The sequence below is a fragment of the Falco punctatus genome (genome assembly GCF_963210335.1).
Source record: "Falco punctatus genome assembly, chromosome: 2".
In the NCBI taxonomy this organism is placed as follows: Eukaryota; Metazoa; Chordata; class Aves; order Falconiformes; family Falconidae; genus Falco; species Falco punctatus.
The window spans coordinates 24,899,720-24,916,191 of NC_137581.1; the positions used below are offsets into that span (position 1 = coordinate 24,899,720).

At 38.0% G+C, this 16,472-nt stretch overlaps 1 protein-coding gene across 6 annotated transcripts in view; it reads left to right on the forward strand.

The window, feature by feature from the left end:
- The window catches only part of FRY (FRY microtubule binding protein), a 217,527-nt gene that overhangs the window by 198,132 nt on the left and 2,923 nt on the right, over positions 1 to 16,472 (forward strand). For 5 of the 6 annotated variants that reach the window (XM_080377495.1, XM_080377492.1, XM_080377493.1 and 2 more), the window contains exons 56-60: positions 4,690 to 4,839; positions 5,703 to 5,801; positions 6,340 to 6,423; positions 12,283 to 12,300; positions 15,195 to 15,305. In XM_080377495.1, the coding sequence (XP_080233621.1) occupies positions 4,690 to 4,839; positions 5,703 to 5,801; positions 6,340 to 6,423; positions 12,283 to 12,300; positions 15,195 to 15,305 (462 nt within the window). The remainder of the gene's footprint in view (positions 1 to 4,689; positions 4,840 to 5,702; positions 5,802 to 6,339; positions 6,424 to 12,282; positions 12,301 to 15,194; positions 15,306 to 16,472) is intronic. The other variant, XM_080377491.1, reaches the window with a different exon arrangement.

The following is a 16,472-nucleotide window of genomic DNA, read 5'->3' on the forward strand; positions in this document are numbered from 1 at the left end:
GTTTTGGTTGCACCATCAAACTTTGCTATTCATCCGCTAGCTTAAAAGACATTTGACCCTCACCAACAGGAAGTTTCAGAAACAAGCCCAATGTGTGCTAGGCTTGCAACGCAAAGTGCTGCCAAAATATTTAACTGTGAAACAAAATCCTTGTTTGGAGGAGCTTGTCAACTAAATACTTGGTGAAGTGAAAGAAGTGCAGTTTCCAGGGCACCTACATTTCAGCCTGCATCATGTTAATGGTATCGTCTTGGCTGTTTGCCCACAACACACTAAACTTGTTTAAAATTCCTGAAATTATTTAAGTGCTTTTGATATAAACAAGTCATAGCTCAGAGGTCTCTGAATTATATTTACGGCTTCCTCTTTGTATTCCATCGAATCAAATGTCTTCCAGCAGGCCAGCAAGTTCCAAAAGAAGTAGATTTGAGAGCTAGCAAGTAGTTTCCACAATTGTGCCCTTTTGTTATGAAAAGTGCTCTTACCAGTAGAGGAAATGTGAGGTTAAGAAGAAAATATTCTGAGACTATTTTGTTGTTATTTACAGTGACATAAAGCACAGCAACTATATACAGGCATATATGTATTCCTAATATGCTGGCAGTTGGCATTATTTACAGTAGTCCCATGTCATAAAGTAGATACTGCATTCAGATCTTGCTTGAAAGATTTCAGACACTGTAGTCTGCACCCAGAATGACATAGCTGAGATGGTAACTTATAGAAATGCTAGTCCATATAATTGCAAAATAAATATATGCAATTAAGTACTATACATAGATACCAAAGTACAGTCTCTCATTCTTTCACATTTTAATATTTTAAAACACTCTTCAAGACTGTTATCTTCTTAGTTGTAGATTGATGCTTTTATGAATATCTGAAAATGAAAGCAGTAAAGGAAGAAAATGTTTTCTTGAATCTAGACAGTACACTGGTCAGCTTTTGATGAAGCCGTGACTGAAATGCTTTGAGGAAGTTATTTTCATAAAATAAACCAGAACTGTTAAAATACATGAGTAGATGTGTGCTGGAAGGGACCTGAAGAGTTCATGTTCCTTATCTTGCCCAGGACAGGATCAACTATAACTTCCATTCTGGTCAAACGTTTCTTAACCATTTCCTCTAGACTGTGCTTAACCTTTAGGTGCAGATGGAACTCCACAGCATTCCCAGGCAAGGTAGTTGGATGCTTGAAATGGACTACCCCTTATCACTTGTAAACTTCTCTTTCTGTGTTTTATGTCCATAGCTTCTTGCTCTATACGCAGTGGTACTTCTCTTCTCTGCAGTTGCTGCTTATATTTGAAGACCACTACCACGATTTCACCTACCCCAAATTTTTCTTAACTTCAGATTTTTCAGTCTTCCTCATATGTCACGTTTTCTCAACTTCTCACTAGTTGGTATGGGCTGTCTTCGGTTAGTCTGAGAAGCAAGAGCAGGTTCTGTGTTTCAGCCTAAATAAGTTCTTACTACCAATGACTATAAGATGATCGCCTATTTTGCAGAAGGTATTCCTGTTTAAAAACTTCCGTCTGCTATCTGCTGTACGGTAGAATACAGTTAATTATTTCCCACTTGTAACCTGGTCTAGTATGCAGATCTTGTTTTAAAAAATTCTGCCTTCCTGGTTATTCTCCATCCTGAACATGCTTTGTGGATTGTTTCATCCTAGGTGTACAACTTTGTCCTTCTTTCTTTTCCCTTCACTGCTTTTCCAGTGTATCAAGATCAGTCTGAATTCTAATTCTGGCTTCCAAGGAGTTGCCAGACCCCGCAGCTCAACTGTCCATGCATTTAATAAGCATGTTGCATATTCCATTACTCAGTATTTTCATAATGACTTTGTTAGTGCCTCAGATAGTCTCCAGTGGAATCCTACTCAATTTATCTTTCCAACTGGAGTGTGAGCTGCTGATAATTAACTCCTGAATATGGTTTTGCACACCTAGTTACCTCTAGACTGGGTTTTTTCTGCCTTGTTTCTAAGGTAGTAAATGAATTAACAATTAACATACCAACTGCTTCTCCTCCTAACAGAAAATTTTAGCCTTTCATGAAAATTAATTAGTTTGATATGATTCATTCTGACCAAATCTGTATTGCCTATTATTCATCTCTTGCATGTTCCCCCACTTCCTGAACTTTGTGTTTAACTCTTTTGCTCTTGGTTTTTTGTGATAATTACTTTCCTCAATTTTTTTGCAGTACCCTGTGTACTTTGAGTTCTCAAAGATATTTGTTATGGCTTTTAGAACTCTTTACCCAGTATTATAACTATCATAGCATGAATTTCTCTTGCCTGCAAAGATGTAGAAATATCCAAGCCATTACTAGCAAAATCTGTTCTCACCTGTCTCATTGTTACCTGTACACAGATGCCTTTTCTGGGAGCAATAATGCAAAAGAAGGCATTAAACACATCAGTCTTTTCAACAGCATCTGTTAGCAACTATTTCTCTCCATTATGATTCCTTGGCCTTTCTCTTAATTATTTCTAGTTTACTTGTTGACATTCTCTCTTTCTCTTACTAGTTTATTTGGCATCTCCCTCTCTGATTTTTGTGCTTACATTGCCATGCTATTTTTTGTACCCAAGTTAGTAATTTAACACGGTTTCACTTTTTGTTCTTTTTTGCATGAGTATTTGCCTGAGTTAATATTTGTGATTATAGACAGATGTATGTCTTGATATATTTTCTATCTTTCGTGCAGCATGTGCTTCTGCCCTCTTTTTATTTTTTTTTTCCTAAAGGAATGGCTACCTCTCATTATCTCCTTTCCCTGTGAAGTTATTTAATGGCTCCTTCCTGCAAATTCTGAATGCACTGAAGTTGGTTGTATTATTTCTGTAATCTGTCTCTCCACTGCCTTAGTTTCATAAACTCAATTACTTTTCCCTGGGAGGGCACTGCAGCACCTAAACAGGTTGCCCACAGAGCCTGAGGAAGCTCTGACCTTGGAGCTTTCAAGACTCAGGTAGACAAAGCCATGGCTGGCCTGATCTAGTGTTGGCAATAGTCCCATTTCAAGTTGAAGGCTGGATCAGATGTTCTCCAGAGGTCCCTTTCAACCAACATCTCTTGGATTCTGTTCCATAATCTGTCTTTCTAAATTTCCTTCCACTTTTACAGTCTCAGCTAGCTCTTTTCTGTTGGTTAGGATCAAATCTAGATCTCTTTCTAGAGATCTATAGCAACAATTTCACGAAGACTTAGACTGTATCTTTCTTTTCAGAAGACATCGTAGCAGTAAATCTCCCAACTGTCGCCAAGGCCTATGAGTCAGATGATTCTGCTAGTTACTCATAAAAATAATCATTTTGGTGGTAGTTAGTAAGAAGAGCCTCTTGCCTCTGCTACAGACTCGGTGCAGCAGAGAATCTAAACCATGTGCTGAGTGACATGCATAGTGCTTTGTGTCTGTGTTGAAGTAAGATGGTAGAAACCTATAGTAAGACAAGTATGAATCTATCCAATCTTAACTGTGCTCAAATGTTTTAGAGAGAGATTCACTAATAAGCAGTTATGAGATTAGTCTGTAAAGGCAGTTTCTCTTTAACCAGTTTATCAATTATTGGTAGTGTATACCCTACCTACAACATGAGGGCTTATGTAGCTTTTAAATAAAAAAATCATTCAATCCAGCAGATTCCATTGTCAATAAAGTCTGAATTCAGCATACCTGATTTTAGGTACTTAACTTCAGTGCTCCGGTGTAGGAGTGGTAACAGGCTATTTATATGTCTGTCATCCAGATTGGTATTTGGGAAGCATTTCTCTCCAGTGAGGCATGCTTGCGGTGATACACACCCTAACTTATGTTTCTCAGAGAAATGCCTATTACAATCATGTAAAAATGTTGCATACTTTTATTTTTAAAAATATTTTCATGTTACTCCTACCTGCTGAGCAGTTGGTACTCCCACCTGCTGAGCAGTTGGCCTTAGTGAGGTATATTTTGGCAGTGAAACCTGCTGTGTATTTATCAATATCATTATTTCAGTTCCTGAAAGACTAATATATTATTTTTATTTATTATTCACTTTACGTATTAGCCACTGAAAAGAAAGTATCAACACTAGAATGTTTCTGGAAGACTAGGCTGGTTTAGGACTCAAAACATCAAAAAAGTCTTCTGAGAATAATAATTCCCGGATGCAATGCAGTATTTCTGGAGTCCTACCAAGCAGCAGAAAAGTTTTAGTAAGAAGGTTTTTCCCACAGAGGAAAACAAAAGGTTTTTTCTGATTTTTCCATGCTGCTGTTTGGCATTAGCATGTCCATTATATTATCTGATTAGCCACTTGACATGGAATACTAACAAAACAATGCCCGGAATGGGCAGAAAAAGTAATGTGCTGATCAACTCTGTTAACTCTGTACAGCCAAGAATAAAAGCTACCTGTGGGTAAAAGGCTTTATAAAGACTGAATCATCTTTACAAGAAAGAATGTATTTCAGCAGTAGATTCTTATGAATTCTGTAATTAGTTTCACAGCTGCCCAGCTGTACACTGTCTCCAGCATAGTAACTATTACTCAGTATCCTTGTCATTCAGTTCTCCACAGGGAGATGTTCTCTTTTGCACGTTATTATCTGAAGGAAAAAAGCATGCCATTTGTTTACAGAGGAAAGAAGCTTGTACTTGAGTAAAGAAGGTAATAAGCTGTATTTTGTGTTGCAGAATATTCAGAAAAGATTCTGCTTCCTAACCTGTGATGCAGCTAGTTACTTGGGAGACAACCTACGAGGAATAGGCTCCAAGTTTGTGAGGTCTTCTCAGATGTTAACATCATGTTCAGAATGCCCCACCCTTTTTGTAGATGCAGAAACAGTGAGTATATTCCTTTCAAAAGGCATGTGCTGCATTGCAGTGTGTTATTTTACTGGCAGTTTCACTTTTGAGCAGCTCCTGAACAGATATGTCAAAAAGGTACTCACCTCCTACCTCTAGTTTTTATCTCTTGTTTTTAACCATATTTCCACTAATTTTCTGAATTATATTATTAGATAAGTACTGGCAGATGGGCGATACAGAATCATAGGTTCTGATGTTTTCAGCCTGTGCACCAAAGCCCAATATAAAACAGGTGCCTACCAGACGCAGTTGGCTCCACAAATGGAAAAGGAAAAGCTGTTTTTTACATAGTTCAGCATGAAAGATAATAATAGATTTAATGGTTTCATTTGAGTCAACTGTGATATGAGCTGGATGATAAAAATATATATTAGGGAATGAATGAGATGGCCCTTCCCATTGCTTTCATTCTGCCCCATGTTCATCCAACAGCATCAGGACGGTGTGGCCTCACACAGAACTGTAGAGGTAGCAACTTGCAAAGTGTAATCTTGGGCCCACTGCTGTGACTGTGGGAGAGCTGTGCCTTACATCATCAGAGAGCTGTGGAGATCAACTAGTTAAACTTTGTGCAGTATTTTATTTAAGGGAAGTCCTCTGCAAACCTGTTAAACACAAACACTGTTTCAATTCCACATTATTGTAGGTGCAACTTTTGCTCGACTTTTCAGTATAGTATTCTATTTATGTGTATTTTTGCATAAATAGAAATATTTTTCAGTATTAGTGTCTGTAAAGCTAAGTATTCTTTGCAAGATCTTTACTATACTTTCTACTCTGTGAATATTTTTATTCTTTTTTAGTGACATTTACTAGACCTTTTGATTTCATTTCTCCAGCTGCTCTCTTGTGGCCTTCTTGAAAAGCTGAAGTTCAGTGTTTTAGAACTGCAGGAGTACCTGGACACATACAACAACAGGAAAGAAGCAACGCTCTCGGTATGCTGGATTATGTTATGTTCTTGGTTTTGTATATGTGTACACTTATGCTGTGTCAAGGGACTGCAGATACACTCAGATCTGTTTAAACTAATACTCAGTAGAAAAACATGTTTCAGATACTAGATTCATTAAATGTTACTTCCTGAACATATGAACCAGAACTAAAAAGTAGGTGTTTTATCCCTTAATTTTAAAAACACTGGCATCTTGAATATTTGTAGTCTTCTCTTTTCTAACTTTCAGTAGTCAATTAATTTTCTTGGTTTATGCATTTCAAATACTTGATCTTGTTTACAAAGGAGGTAGGTTTGTACTTGAGTAAAGAATGTAATAAACTGTATTTTGCATTGATTCAAATCAGGAATACACTTTTTAAATTACAGTCAAAGCAATTTGTCACAGTCTGTGTGAACAAAAAGTGCAATTGCAAATTTTTATTTGTTTACGTGCTATGAAACTAAAATACTGCTTACCTTTCTTCAAATCAAACTATAGGTCTTATTCATATCTTCTTTTAATTTCTCTCTGAAAACAGTGGCTTGCAAACTGCAAAGCAACGTTTGCTGGGGGCTCACGAGATGGAGTTATCACCTGCCAGCCAGGGGACTCAGAAGAGAAGGTAATGAATGAGCAGTATTACTTCTTTCCTGTGAAGTGACATGCGTGATGTATCTTGTTCTTGGACCCACAAGAGCCTGCCGTACTTCCTTCTTGTCTCTCTGCTAGACTTGGGCATAACCCAGTTTTCACTCTTAAGGCTTGAAGGTATTGTTGCCTCAGTCCTGTCCACAGGAAATGGGAAGTATTCAGAGGAAATACTTCTGCCTTCCTAGTCTAGACGAGGAAGCACAGCTAACCCTGCCTGGGTTGTGTATAGTCTTCCTTTTGCAAAGATGTTGCAGCAGCAGTTTCCCACAGCACAGTGTCTCTGAAAATCATTCCTGGTGTACTGTGTTTCCGCATTACACCCATTTTATCTACAGCTGTTACAGACTGGGTCTGTCCAACAGCCAGACTTGCCTGGTTGAAATACACTTACATGTGCATATATACACACACACACATACACATAAATATATATATTTTCAGTGTGTTGATTCCAGTTAAGAAACAATCTTTTCAGAAATCAGCACCATCAGCAGGCATTCCTGTTACTTGATATACTAAATATAGGAAAAAGCTGGTATCTGAGTTATATAGAATGAGTTGAGAGATGTTATTTTGTGGGTTTTTTCCTCTTGGAGGAAAAAGAATGGAGGGAAGGAAAAAAGAGGATGCTGGAAAGAATTAGCCAAAATTGGGAAGCAGCATTTAGAAAAAAGTGGCATCTCCTCTTTCCATGTACTTTTAACCTATAAAAGATAATGATGATCTTTTCAGAACACACAGTTGCCTGTTATAACATTTTTTTTCAAATACCTTGTTTTATTCTTATGTTGGTTTCAGTTTGTCTGTCTTCTCCCCCAATTCACTTTATTTTCTTCTATCTTAACCTCTTTCCCAACCTCTATGTATTTGTCTTCCTGTCTTTGAACTTCCTTGATTTTTATTTTTTAATGCCATTTCCCAAGAAATGCAAGTCCTTTGCCATTCCTGCATTTTTGGCTTCCTTGACCTTATTAGCAAATCTAATTTGCTAATAAGTCCTCTGGCTGCAATCAAAGGCAGTGTGAAACCTGTTACATCTTCCCCCATCTGGCACTGACACCAACAAAAGCTACAGATACCTTCCAATGCTTTTAAATAAGATGCTGTCTCCTTTGTAATTGTAAAGGTGTACAGGGAAGTTACAAGTGACTGATTCTCAAATCTAAAAAAGAGAGACCTAGAATACATGCTACTACCTCTTGTGAAGGGAGATAAAGTATATGTAGGGAGGTGCAGCTATTGGAACGTGCATGGGCTTTCTCTTCCCACTGATGGACAACACAGTGGCTTGTGGCTGCAGTGTTACATATTTTGCTGTATACAGCTTAACTTAATGCTCTTCATCCTTCTTTTGGAAACCTGTAGAATGGGATGGAGGATCACACATCTTGCAGGTCATCTACATTGTTTCTTTTTTGAAAAAGTAGAGAAAGAATGCTGAGAAGGAATGAACTGTGAACTGAGCTCATATAGCTGGCCTTAAATGCATCTAATAGTTAGAAAATGTCATGTTCCACTTGTGTCGTTTTTTTAACTAGGTGTTCTCTCTTTCAGAATTAAATGTGTGTTTTGTGAAGCCAGGATTAGTATTTTTAACTGCCAGTCAAACAGACTGAAAAGAAGGGTTTCTCACTCCTTCAAAAATGCCTGGTTTCTCCCCAGCATTGTTCCTTCAGCCTGAAATGCATTATTCCTTGGAAGTTGACAGGATGGTAGGTCTTTGATCAACAGGCATATTTCTTTTCTTCCCCTTCTCATTTACCTGTCAATTGAAGCAGCTCTTCCCAAAGGAACAATCTGTTTATTCAACAGAAGTGTAATGGGAGGAAGAGTCCAGGGAAACTAAGGAAATGTATTAGGAAGGGACAAGAAAAAATTACTCCTAGACTGGCAAGTATTTGTTTTCTTATCTTTCCTCTCCTCTTCTCTCTCAACCTGAAAGGCTAAAGAATCTAATAATTGTAGGTAAAAAGATCTGTCTTACAGTGGTAGTCACAAGGGAGCCAGCCTAAAATACTAAACTCATTGAGGTCTAGACTAGGGCCTGAAATTCTGCTGAAAACTTCTGGCCTAAAAAAAATGCTTAAATAAGCGCAAACCCAGACTACTTCTGGAAAACTTTCAGAAATAATTGTAAGGAATTAAAAACAACACCTTGCTCTACAGAAGGCAGAAATCATAGATTCTCAGGGCTCCTCACCTGGTAAAAAGCTGTTATAGTCCCCTCTACAGATGAGACAGACCAAATTCAACATTAGCACAAGCAGTTGCATCACAAATGCCTGCTGACGCTGGTAACTAACTTGGCACTGGTTTCTCTTAATCAGATCTTATTTCAAAATAATTGCACATAATTTGTTGACCATTGTTACAGTTACTGAAAATGGACAAAAGCAAAAATTGCTTATTCTGACATTAAAGAAGCTTGAAATAAAAGTTGTCTAGGTCAGCTGCTAGTGCTAGCAACTTTTCTGAAATCGGGTAAAAGCTTAATGTCCCAGAATGTCTTCTCCCACCCCTCTGTTATTCTTGCAACAGATTACATGGTTTGGATTTGTCTGTGGTTTGTAAGCTTTGATGCTACATTGAGCAAGAGAGTCTCAAGCACACAGGAGTCAATTTATAGACAAAAGATAACTGCACCTACTACTATATTGTCTGTCCAGGTGTAACAGTCTTAGATAAGTACAGCTATCGGTACTATCTTCAACCTTACTACACAGGGATTTTTTCAGTCCAGTCAAAGACTGGTTTTGTTTGAATTTTTTTTCTGGAGAAGTGATAAGTGGAAGATCCTATTTTCCTTGTCAATTAGCACTGCTGATTCAAATAAGTTTTTATAGCCTAATGAGACATTCAGTTTACTCTCTAAGTCTGAAGTCACTATACACCTTTCTTAAAACTTGCTCATCCCAAAGCTCACCACAAGCTAATGGATGTGTGCTTTGCAAACTCAAACTGTTAATGGATGTTTAAAACATGCTGCACCCCATAAAAATTTGCCCCCAAAATCCAGAATGTACTTGTTGCTATGACTTTCCCGGTGGCTAAAGGTTCAATTACTCTAGGCCACCAACAAGGCTGGAGGTGCACACCATAGTCATCTGGAGTTGAGTTACAGTAAAGCTCAAGGCACAGTGAGTCTCATTGTTAAAACAGAAATTCTTAATAATCAGTAATCAGTTATCTGACTGCTGTTTGACAAATCCATCCATGGATTGACAATGAGGTAAAATTAGCCTGGGTAGGCAGCTTTTCTAAAGGAGGAACACAGCTGTGTTTTAGCTCTCTCCAGACAGAACAGTTTCTACTATCCTTCAAGTCCAGTGGGTATTTAAGAATGCACAGCATATGCTGTGTCTCTTTTTTTTTCCCCTCTGATATAAAAATTTTTATATGTATACCCACTTTCTTAGATTGTGGGAAAAGCTTTTGTCTGCTGGCATGTCAAGTCAAATAGAATACCTGAAAAAATGCACTTAGAATTAAAACCCCTTACATGCAGCAGTTACTTGCTTACAGTGGGACTCTCCTGTGCCAATAAATGACTGAAGACTGTGTTGCCAGTGAAGTGTTAATGTCTTGAGAAATAATTGTGTAACTCTCATCTCTTTTCAGTATGTAAAAATGATTCCTTGAAAGAAGTAAGAAGGCCCATGATCTAAAGATCAGTGCTTTGCTGTCTTCCTCGTCTGCTGATAGTACAGAACAGTAATTCTCTGTCTCAATAAAAAACTAAATCAGAGTGTTGCTTGCTGCTAGGGTGAGTGTCCTTCTTACGTGCAGCATTTACTAGCTGCATAAAGGACTGTGCAAGTGATCCAAATACTCTAAACTTCTGGTATTTTCAGCTGCCAAAACCACTAACTGTGTAGCGTCTATCGACTAACCTAAAACAACACTTCCCTTACTATAGGAATTAAACTAGAAATTGAGAAGAAGAGTGAAGGCTAGGATCATTCCACCTGAGCCCTTGCTGCTGGGGACTAAAAGAAATGTCACTTAGTCCCATAATTAGTGTCTTTTCAACTTCCAAGGAATATTTAATTTTATGCTGAAAAAGAGGAAGGTAAGTTACAGTCATGAAATTGTAGAGCAATATGGAGTTGAGCATCAGTAGTTTAGGAAGATTTTATATCCAGTGTATTTTATGTCCATGAAGAAGGTTTTTTCATGTAATGTGAAACCTCTGCCCCACCCCATTTTTTTGGAAGCAGTACAAAGACAGTTTTCTGGAAAAAAAAAAACCATGGAATTCACTTATTTGCTGCTCCCCACCCACCCACCCCCACCACTTCTTTAAAGTAAATTCCATGGCAAATTAGAAATTATGTGTGGATTCCAATATTTTTGAAAGTCACAATGAGACTCAGTGGCACACTAAACTTCAGAGGTGCTTGAGGCAGCGGCAAACAAGATTTAAAAAACACAAGTCAGCACACCTGTGAGTTTACTAGAGCACAGTATCTGTCTGCTCTTGTCCTCTTCTTAGTTTGAATTTAGCTTTACAAAGCTTAATTTATGTGAACTGTGTGGAAGCTAAGATACAAAGTTTTTTTTTCAAGGTACTAAATAAAAGAAAAAAACTATTCAAGCAATAGTAAAGGCATAAAGTTAATCATCACAAGAGCTTAAAGCTTAGATTGTCATGGTTTTATAGAAGAGTAGTTCAGGATTTGGGACAATACTTTTCATATATTTTTTAATAATAAGGCCCATGGAAAGAAGACAGACGGAAATATTTCATTAGGCTATACAAAGTTAGCGTTATTTCACATATCTGTGTTTGCTGCTTTTGTATTGATGGTAAGGTAAATAACTTTAACAAAAATTCAAAATGTTTATTAACACCATGTGCATATATGCACAGACATCAGGCTGTAACTGGGCAGATGTCATTGTGTTTGTTAGTTATGGCATTTACATGATGACTCTGTTCATCTAAAATACCATGAGAATGTAATATATATAAATAAGGAAAGCTGCATTAGACGTACACAGCGTGAAAATGTTAGTCCTCAGCAAAGAACAGAGGTAAATTTTTTTTGAGAAGTTAGTCACCTAATCTTTGAAATGCTAATGTAGATCAATTAGAACTTTTATTACTGTTGCAACAGGACTTAACGCTGACATTTTGATAACTCCAGAATTATGAATCAGTGAATTATTACTGGTGAGAGGAAGGAATACAAAGCTGTCTCAGCTTGTGGCACTGCCATGTAGTGAAACCGAACTAGTATTTTCCATGGATTTGTATTTTTTTTTTTATGATAGTAATAACTTAGAAGTTACATGCAAAATGTTTCCATTGTAATGTGCCAAGTGATAAACCCAGCAGTCAAAAAGCTTACCCAGAAATTTCATTACATCTATTACATCCAAAAATAGAAGTATTCATAAATAACAGAGTTCAGTTCTGTTCCTCACTTGAACGCTGTGCCTAATTTTTTTGAGTACTTTGCAATATGAGCTCTTTTTAATAACAAAGAAAGCAAATTTACATAAAAGTATTATTTCAAGAGTTTTCTAACATAATTTCACTGTAAATTCCTGAGCTACCGAGTGGGATAAATCAAAACTAATAAATCTGAAAATCTAACTGAGGATATCTAGATTGGAATTTACCATTAGAATTAAAGCTTGATTTTAATAAGAATGCTGTGCATGTTGTATGTGGTATTTCCAACCAGTTATCAGGTTGAGGCAAGCGTTGCTAATACTGCTGACAAGTTATGCTGTTAAAGATGGGCTGTGCTTCCTATTGCATGCATTACACTGACACTATACTTTCTTTCCTTTCCTTTTCTCCTGTGCCATGCTTGCTGTGTAGCAAATGGAATCTCTTGCAGTAAGTTGAAGTTCTTTCATATTCTTTGTCCATCTGTAGATGGACTAATACACCCCAATTTTACTGTTTTACTTCTAAGCATGTTTTCCTTTTTTGTTATAATTTTCCTGTAGAATACACGCAGTGATTAAAATAATTTACTAAGCTGTGTTTTGTGAAATCTAAAAATACTGTCCAAAAATTCTGACACCTTCATATGCTGTTTTAAATGGTCTTCTACATATTTTTTTAAGAAGTCAAGCCTTTGAATGTATATGATATGCTGAAGTGGAAGATAAAAGGTTTTGTTATTTTAAAACTCAGAATTTTCGAATTGTCCTAATGAAAAACTCCAATATATAGTTGACAGTTTTGTTTCAAATAGATTTTGTTTATATCGTGATGAATAGCTTCACCACTATTGGTTTCTAACACTTATTCAGGAAGAATAAAAATTGAGTTACTTGATATGGTAGCTAAATACTGAGTGAGGCAAACTTGTGTCTTCAATTTGACCTTAGTTTGTCTTCATTCAGGTTAGCAGCCAGAAGAATTAAACTGAGTTACTATTCCCCAAAGACTAAAAAAAAATAATCATGTGTTATGTGCCAAGCTATCGTGAGATTTTCATTTTTTTTAACTGTTATGCCGTGCCCTTGTTTTCAATTAATTTTTAACTCCCTGAACTTCAAGTATACATATATGTAACTGCTCTGTAGTGTTGCGAGTTCTCCAAAATGTGAATAGAGTGAATTTGATCCCAACTGGAGAGCCTCAAGCTGTGTCCCTACCAGTGACCCAAACTGGACCAGGAGCGAGCGTGTGCCCCCTGGCTGGTGCTGCGGCTGGTGGGTTAGCACCCCCGCTGGCTGGGGGGCCAGCCAGCCCGTGACATGCCTGACCACAGAAGACAGAGCCATTTCCAAGAGGTTGTATCTAAACAGCCACTCTTTATTCTGGGAGAAGAGGGGTTAGCCACACAGATGCAAGCCTGGCAGTGCTGCATGACCTGAGTTACAGAGAGTGGCCTCTGGGCTGGTTTATTGGACAGGCAGTGTCCCTCATGCCCTGCCTCGTCATTCTCTTGGCCACAAGTCAGTTCTGTCCTAGCAGGTCGTACACCTGTTCCCTCCCTTTTTTCCCCACCACGGATCTGCTGGGCCTTCCTTCAGCTCCTCTGGGTCTTCGCTGCGGCATAGGTCTGGTGGGATTCCTCCCTTCCGTTTGGGGCAGGAACACTCTGACCCTGCTCACCAGTAACAAACATTGAGCAGCCCGCCTCAGATACCAGAAGCAGAGAGCTCAGACCGGGCAGATTTACAGTGCTGAACTCTGCTGCCGCGGCGGAGCAAGCAGCCCTGTCTGCGTGGCCTTCAGCAGGGTGAGCCTGGCCAGGCTGGCACCCGCTGCCTTGGCAAGCTCCTCCTGCTCCCGCTCTCCGCCAGAAACCTCCTCCAGGAGGAGAGGCTGGCTCTGCCTGATTTTGGCAGTGCCCTTGGCTGGCTGTTGGTGGATGGGTAGTTGGTGTCCACCCTTCCCTGACGAACAAAGATGAAATTTGCCAATGAACATCTCTTTCGACCTTGGCCCCTCAGCCTTGTCCCGTTGGTACAGAAATCTGGGGAACTGGAACACTAAGAATATGGTTCTTATTTTGGCTTATTAATAAAAACCCTGGTGCTTAAATATTGAACCATATGTAAATAAACACTTCAGTCAAGTTAACATTTACAATATTTTTAAAGTACTTTTTATTAGTATTTGTGCTGGCATTTGCAGAGCCCTGTTCAGCAAACAGCTGAAGTACGTGCTGGTAGCTAAGCGTGTATGAAGTGCTGTAAGGAAGCAAAGACATTAATAGCTGCTGCTTCTTTTCTGCCATGTTTGGCATGGAACTCTGCTCTGGTTCCTTCAAGCAAATGGGAAGATCATGGAGCCCAGCCTTGGTCACGGTCACTGTATCTGTAAGAGAAAACAAATCAAATATGTTTTGAAGTCTGTAAGGTTTTCCTGCCAAAGGTTCAGGAGGCCTCCTGACTTCTACTTGCAGAATTTTCATTTCTTCTGTAATTTGCCAAAGATTAAATATTCCTCCCTTCCCCACTGTGATCCAGCTGTGGAACCAGGAGATTCCCCTTCCTGATAAGACACATGGACACCAGAACTATAAGCATATTAACTTGAGTTCTCTGGCAGATGTGCCCATTGCATGTTATTTCAGTGTGTCTGACACCTTTTGCGTGGTGCTGCACGTTACGCTGGAGGAAACCAGTTAATATTCATAGAACAGTATCTGCTTAATCCGGGAGAATAAATTGTAGAAGCTGGATGCCCTCTTACACATTGAACTCCATCCATCTGTTGTATGGTTTCTTTAAGGTGGTGGAAAATCCATGAGCTGAGGTTTAAGTTGCAGAGCTGGCATTTCCCCCTTCCCACTCCTGGCTGGATTTATTGCCTCTCTTCCTCAGAGAAGCAGGCAGAAGCTTTGACCCTCTTGGACAACTACTTCATTGCTTCTATCTTGGATTTTCACCCTCTCAGAAGAGGTCTTTGACCATTTCTGAAGTTTTAAAGAGTTTTATGTTCTATGCAGCAATTTCCCCCATATTCTGCCTCTGCTTTCCAGCTGCAAACTGCAGACAGTGAAGCTAACCTGTATAAACTGCTTTGAGATTGATGCTGACGTGTGCTATGTGAGAGCTAGCCATTAGAATTTTGATTTTCAATGTTTTGTGTGACTTACCTGTAGAAAAAAGAACATTACTTGTTTTCTGAAATAGTACATGATCGTACTTCAGTAAAATAATGGTTTTCGAGAACTGAACTATCTCAATGTATTTTATTAGTTATTGAAAATTATCCCAACTCGCTGATCTGTATTAATTGTTTTTCTGCTGGAAATCTTCCCTTAGCAATTGGAACTGTGTCAGAGATTATATAAACTGCACTTCCAGCTGCTGTTGCTTTTTCAGTCCTACTGTAAACTCATCGGACAAGTGCATGAAGTCAGTTCCATGCCAGAGGTATGTAACAAACCAGTATGATATATGAAATCTTAACTTCACTCATACACTGTACATGTAGGGAAGGCTCACACTGTATGAACAATCTGCAAGTGATTTAATTTTATTTTATTTGAGGCTTTAATTTTTAGGGACAATGAGCCTTCTTCACACATGCAGAAAATAGCCTTTTCCTAGATCATGACTGATTTTATCTGAACTTTATGGAGATGCTTAGACCACGAGCACTTGTTAGCATGGCAATAACCAAATAATTTGGTAAATTAATCTTAATAAGGATGCAAAATTAAGGGTTTTGCTGGACTAATGTATTGTAATTTCCAGCCATATAAACTGTCTCCATTGTGTGTGCATTATACTAGAAACATCAGCAGCAGTTTTTGACAAACAGCTATTAAATGGTTTTGTGTCCTGTCTTACCTGAGCAAGTAAAGATGTGTAAAGTAGAACTACTTTGTATTTTGACTGCAAGTGTACTGCCTGATCTTGTTCTCTGGATAAACAAATTAAACTCAGTTTAATGTTTCCAAACAGTATTAAATCTATTTCAAAAATATAATTAACGAAATACCTTAATGTCATAAGCCTCTTCAGTTCTGTGATTTTTACAAACTTTAAATATTTTTGACACAGCACGCTATCACTTTTGACCCAGATAGCTTTTTGGGGTTAGATAAATCTATGTATCTTACTTTAAAGAACTCAAGAACAATACTGTTAGTGTAATTTATTTTCAGCAATTGCATTAAATACGTAATACCTTGAAAGATCTTTGAGGTGATCACTGTAAGTTGGATGATTGTCATTTAAGGAAAGATTTAACTTGCCATTCCATATTTATTTTTCTCCTCATAAGGTGTACATATTTTAAACTATTGAGGGGAAGAAATTATTGTACTTTGCTTGTAGCTGTAAAACAAAATTGGAAGCTATAAAATGTATTTTATGACAGATTCTAGTAGTTTAAAGATTCTCTGTAAATGGAAAGGCTTTATTTATCAGATGTGCTGTAGTAGTACAAAGAATTTGAATACTTAGGAACTGTTCTGAAGGCTGGCTTGTAGTGTGATTGGGCTGTTCACTTTCAGGAGAAGACAGGACAGTAGGCATCTAGTCTTAGAGTAATCTAAATTTTAGGAATATTTTTTGTTCCTTATAAGATAATTG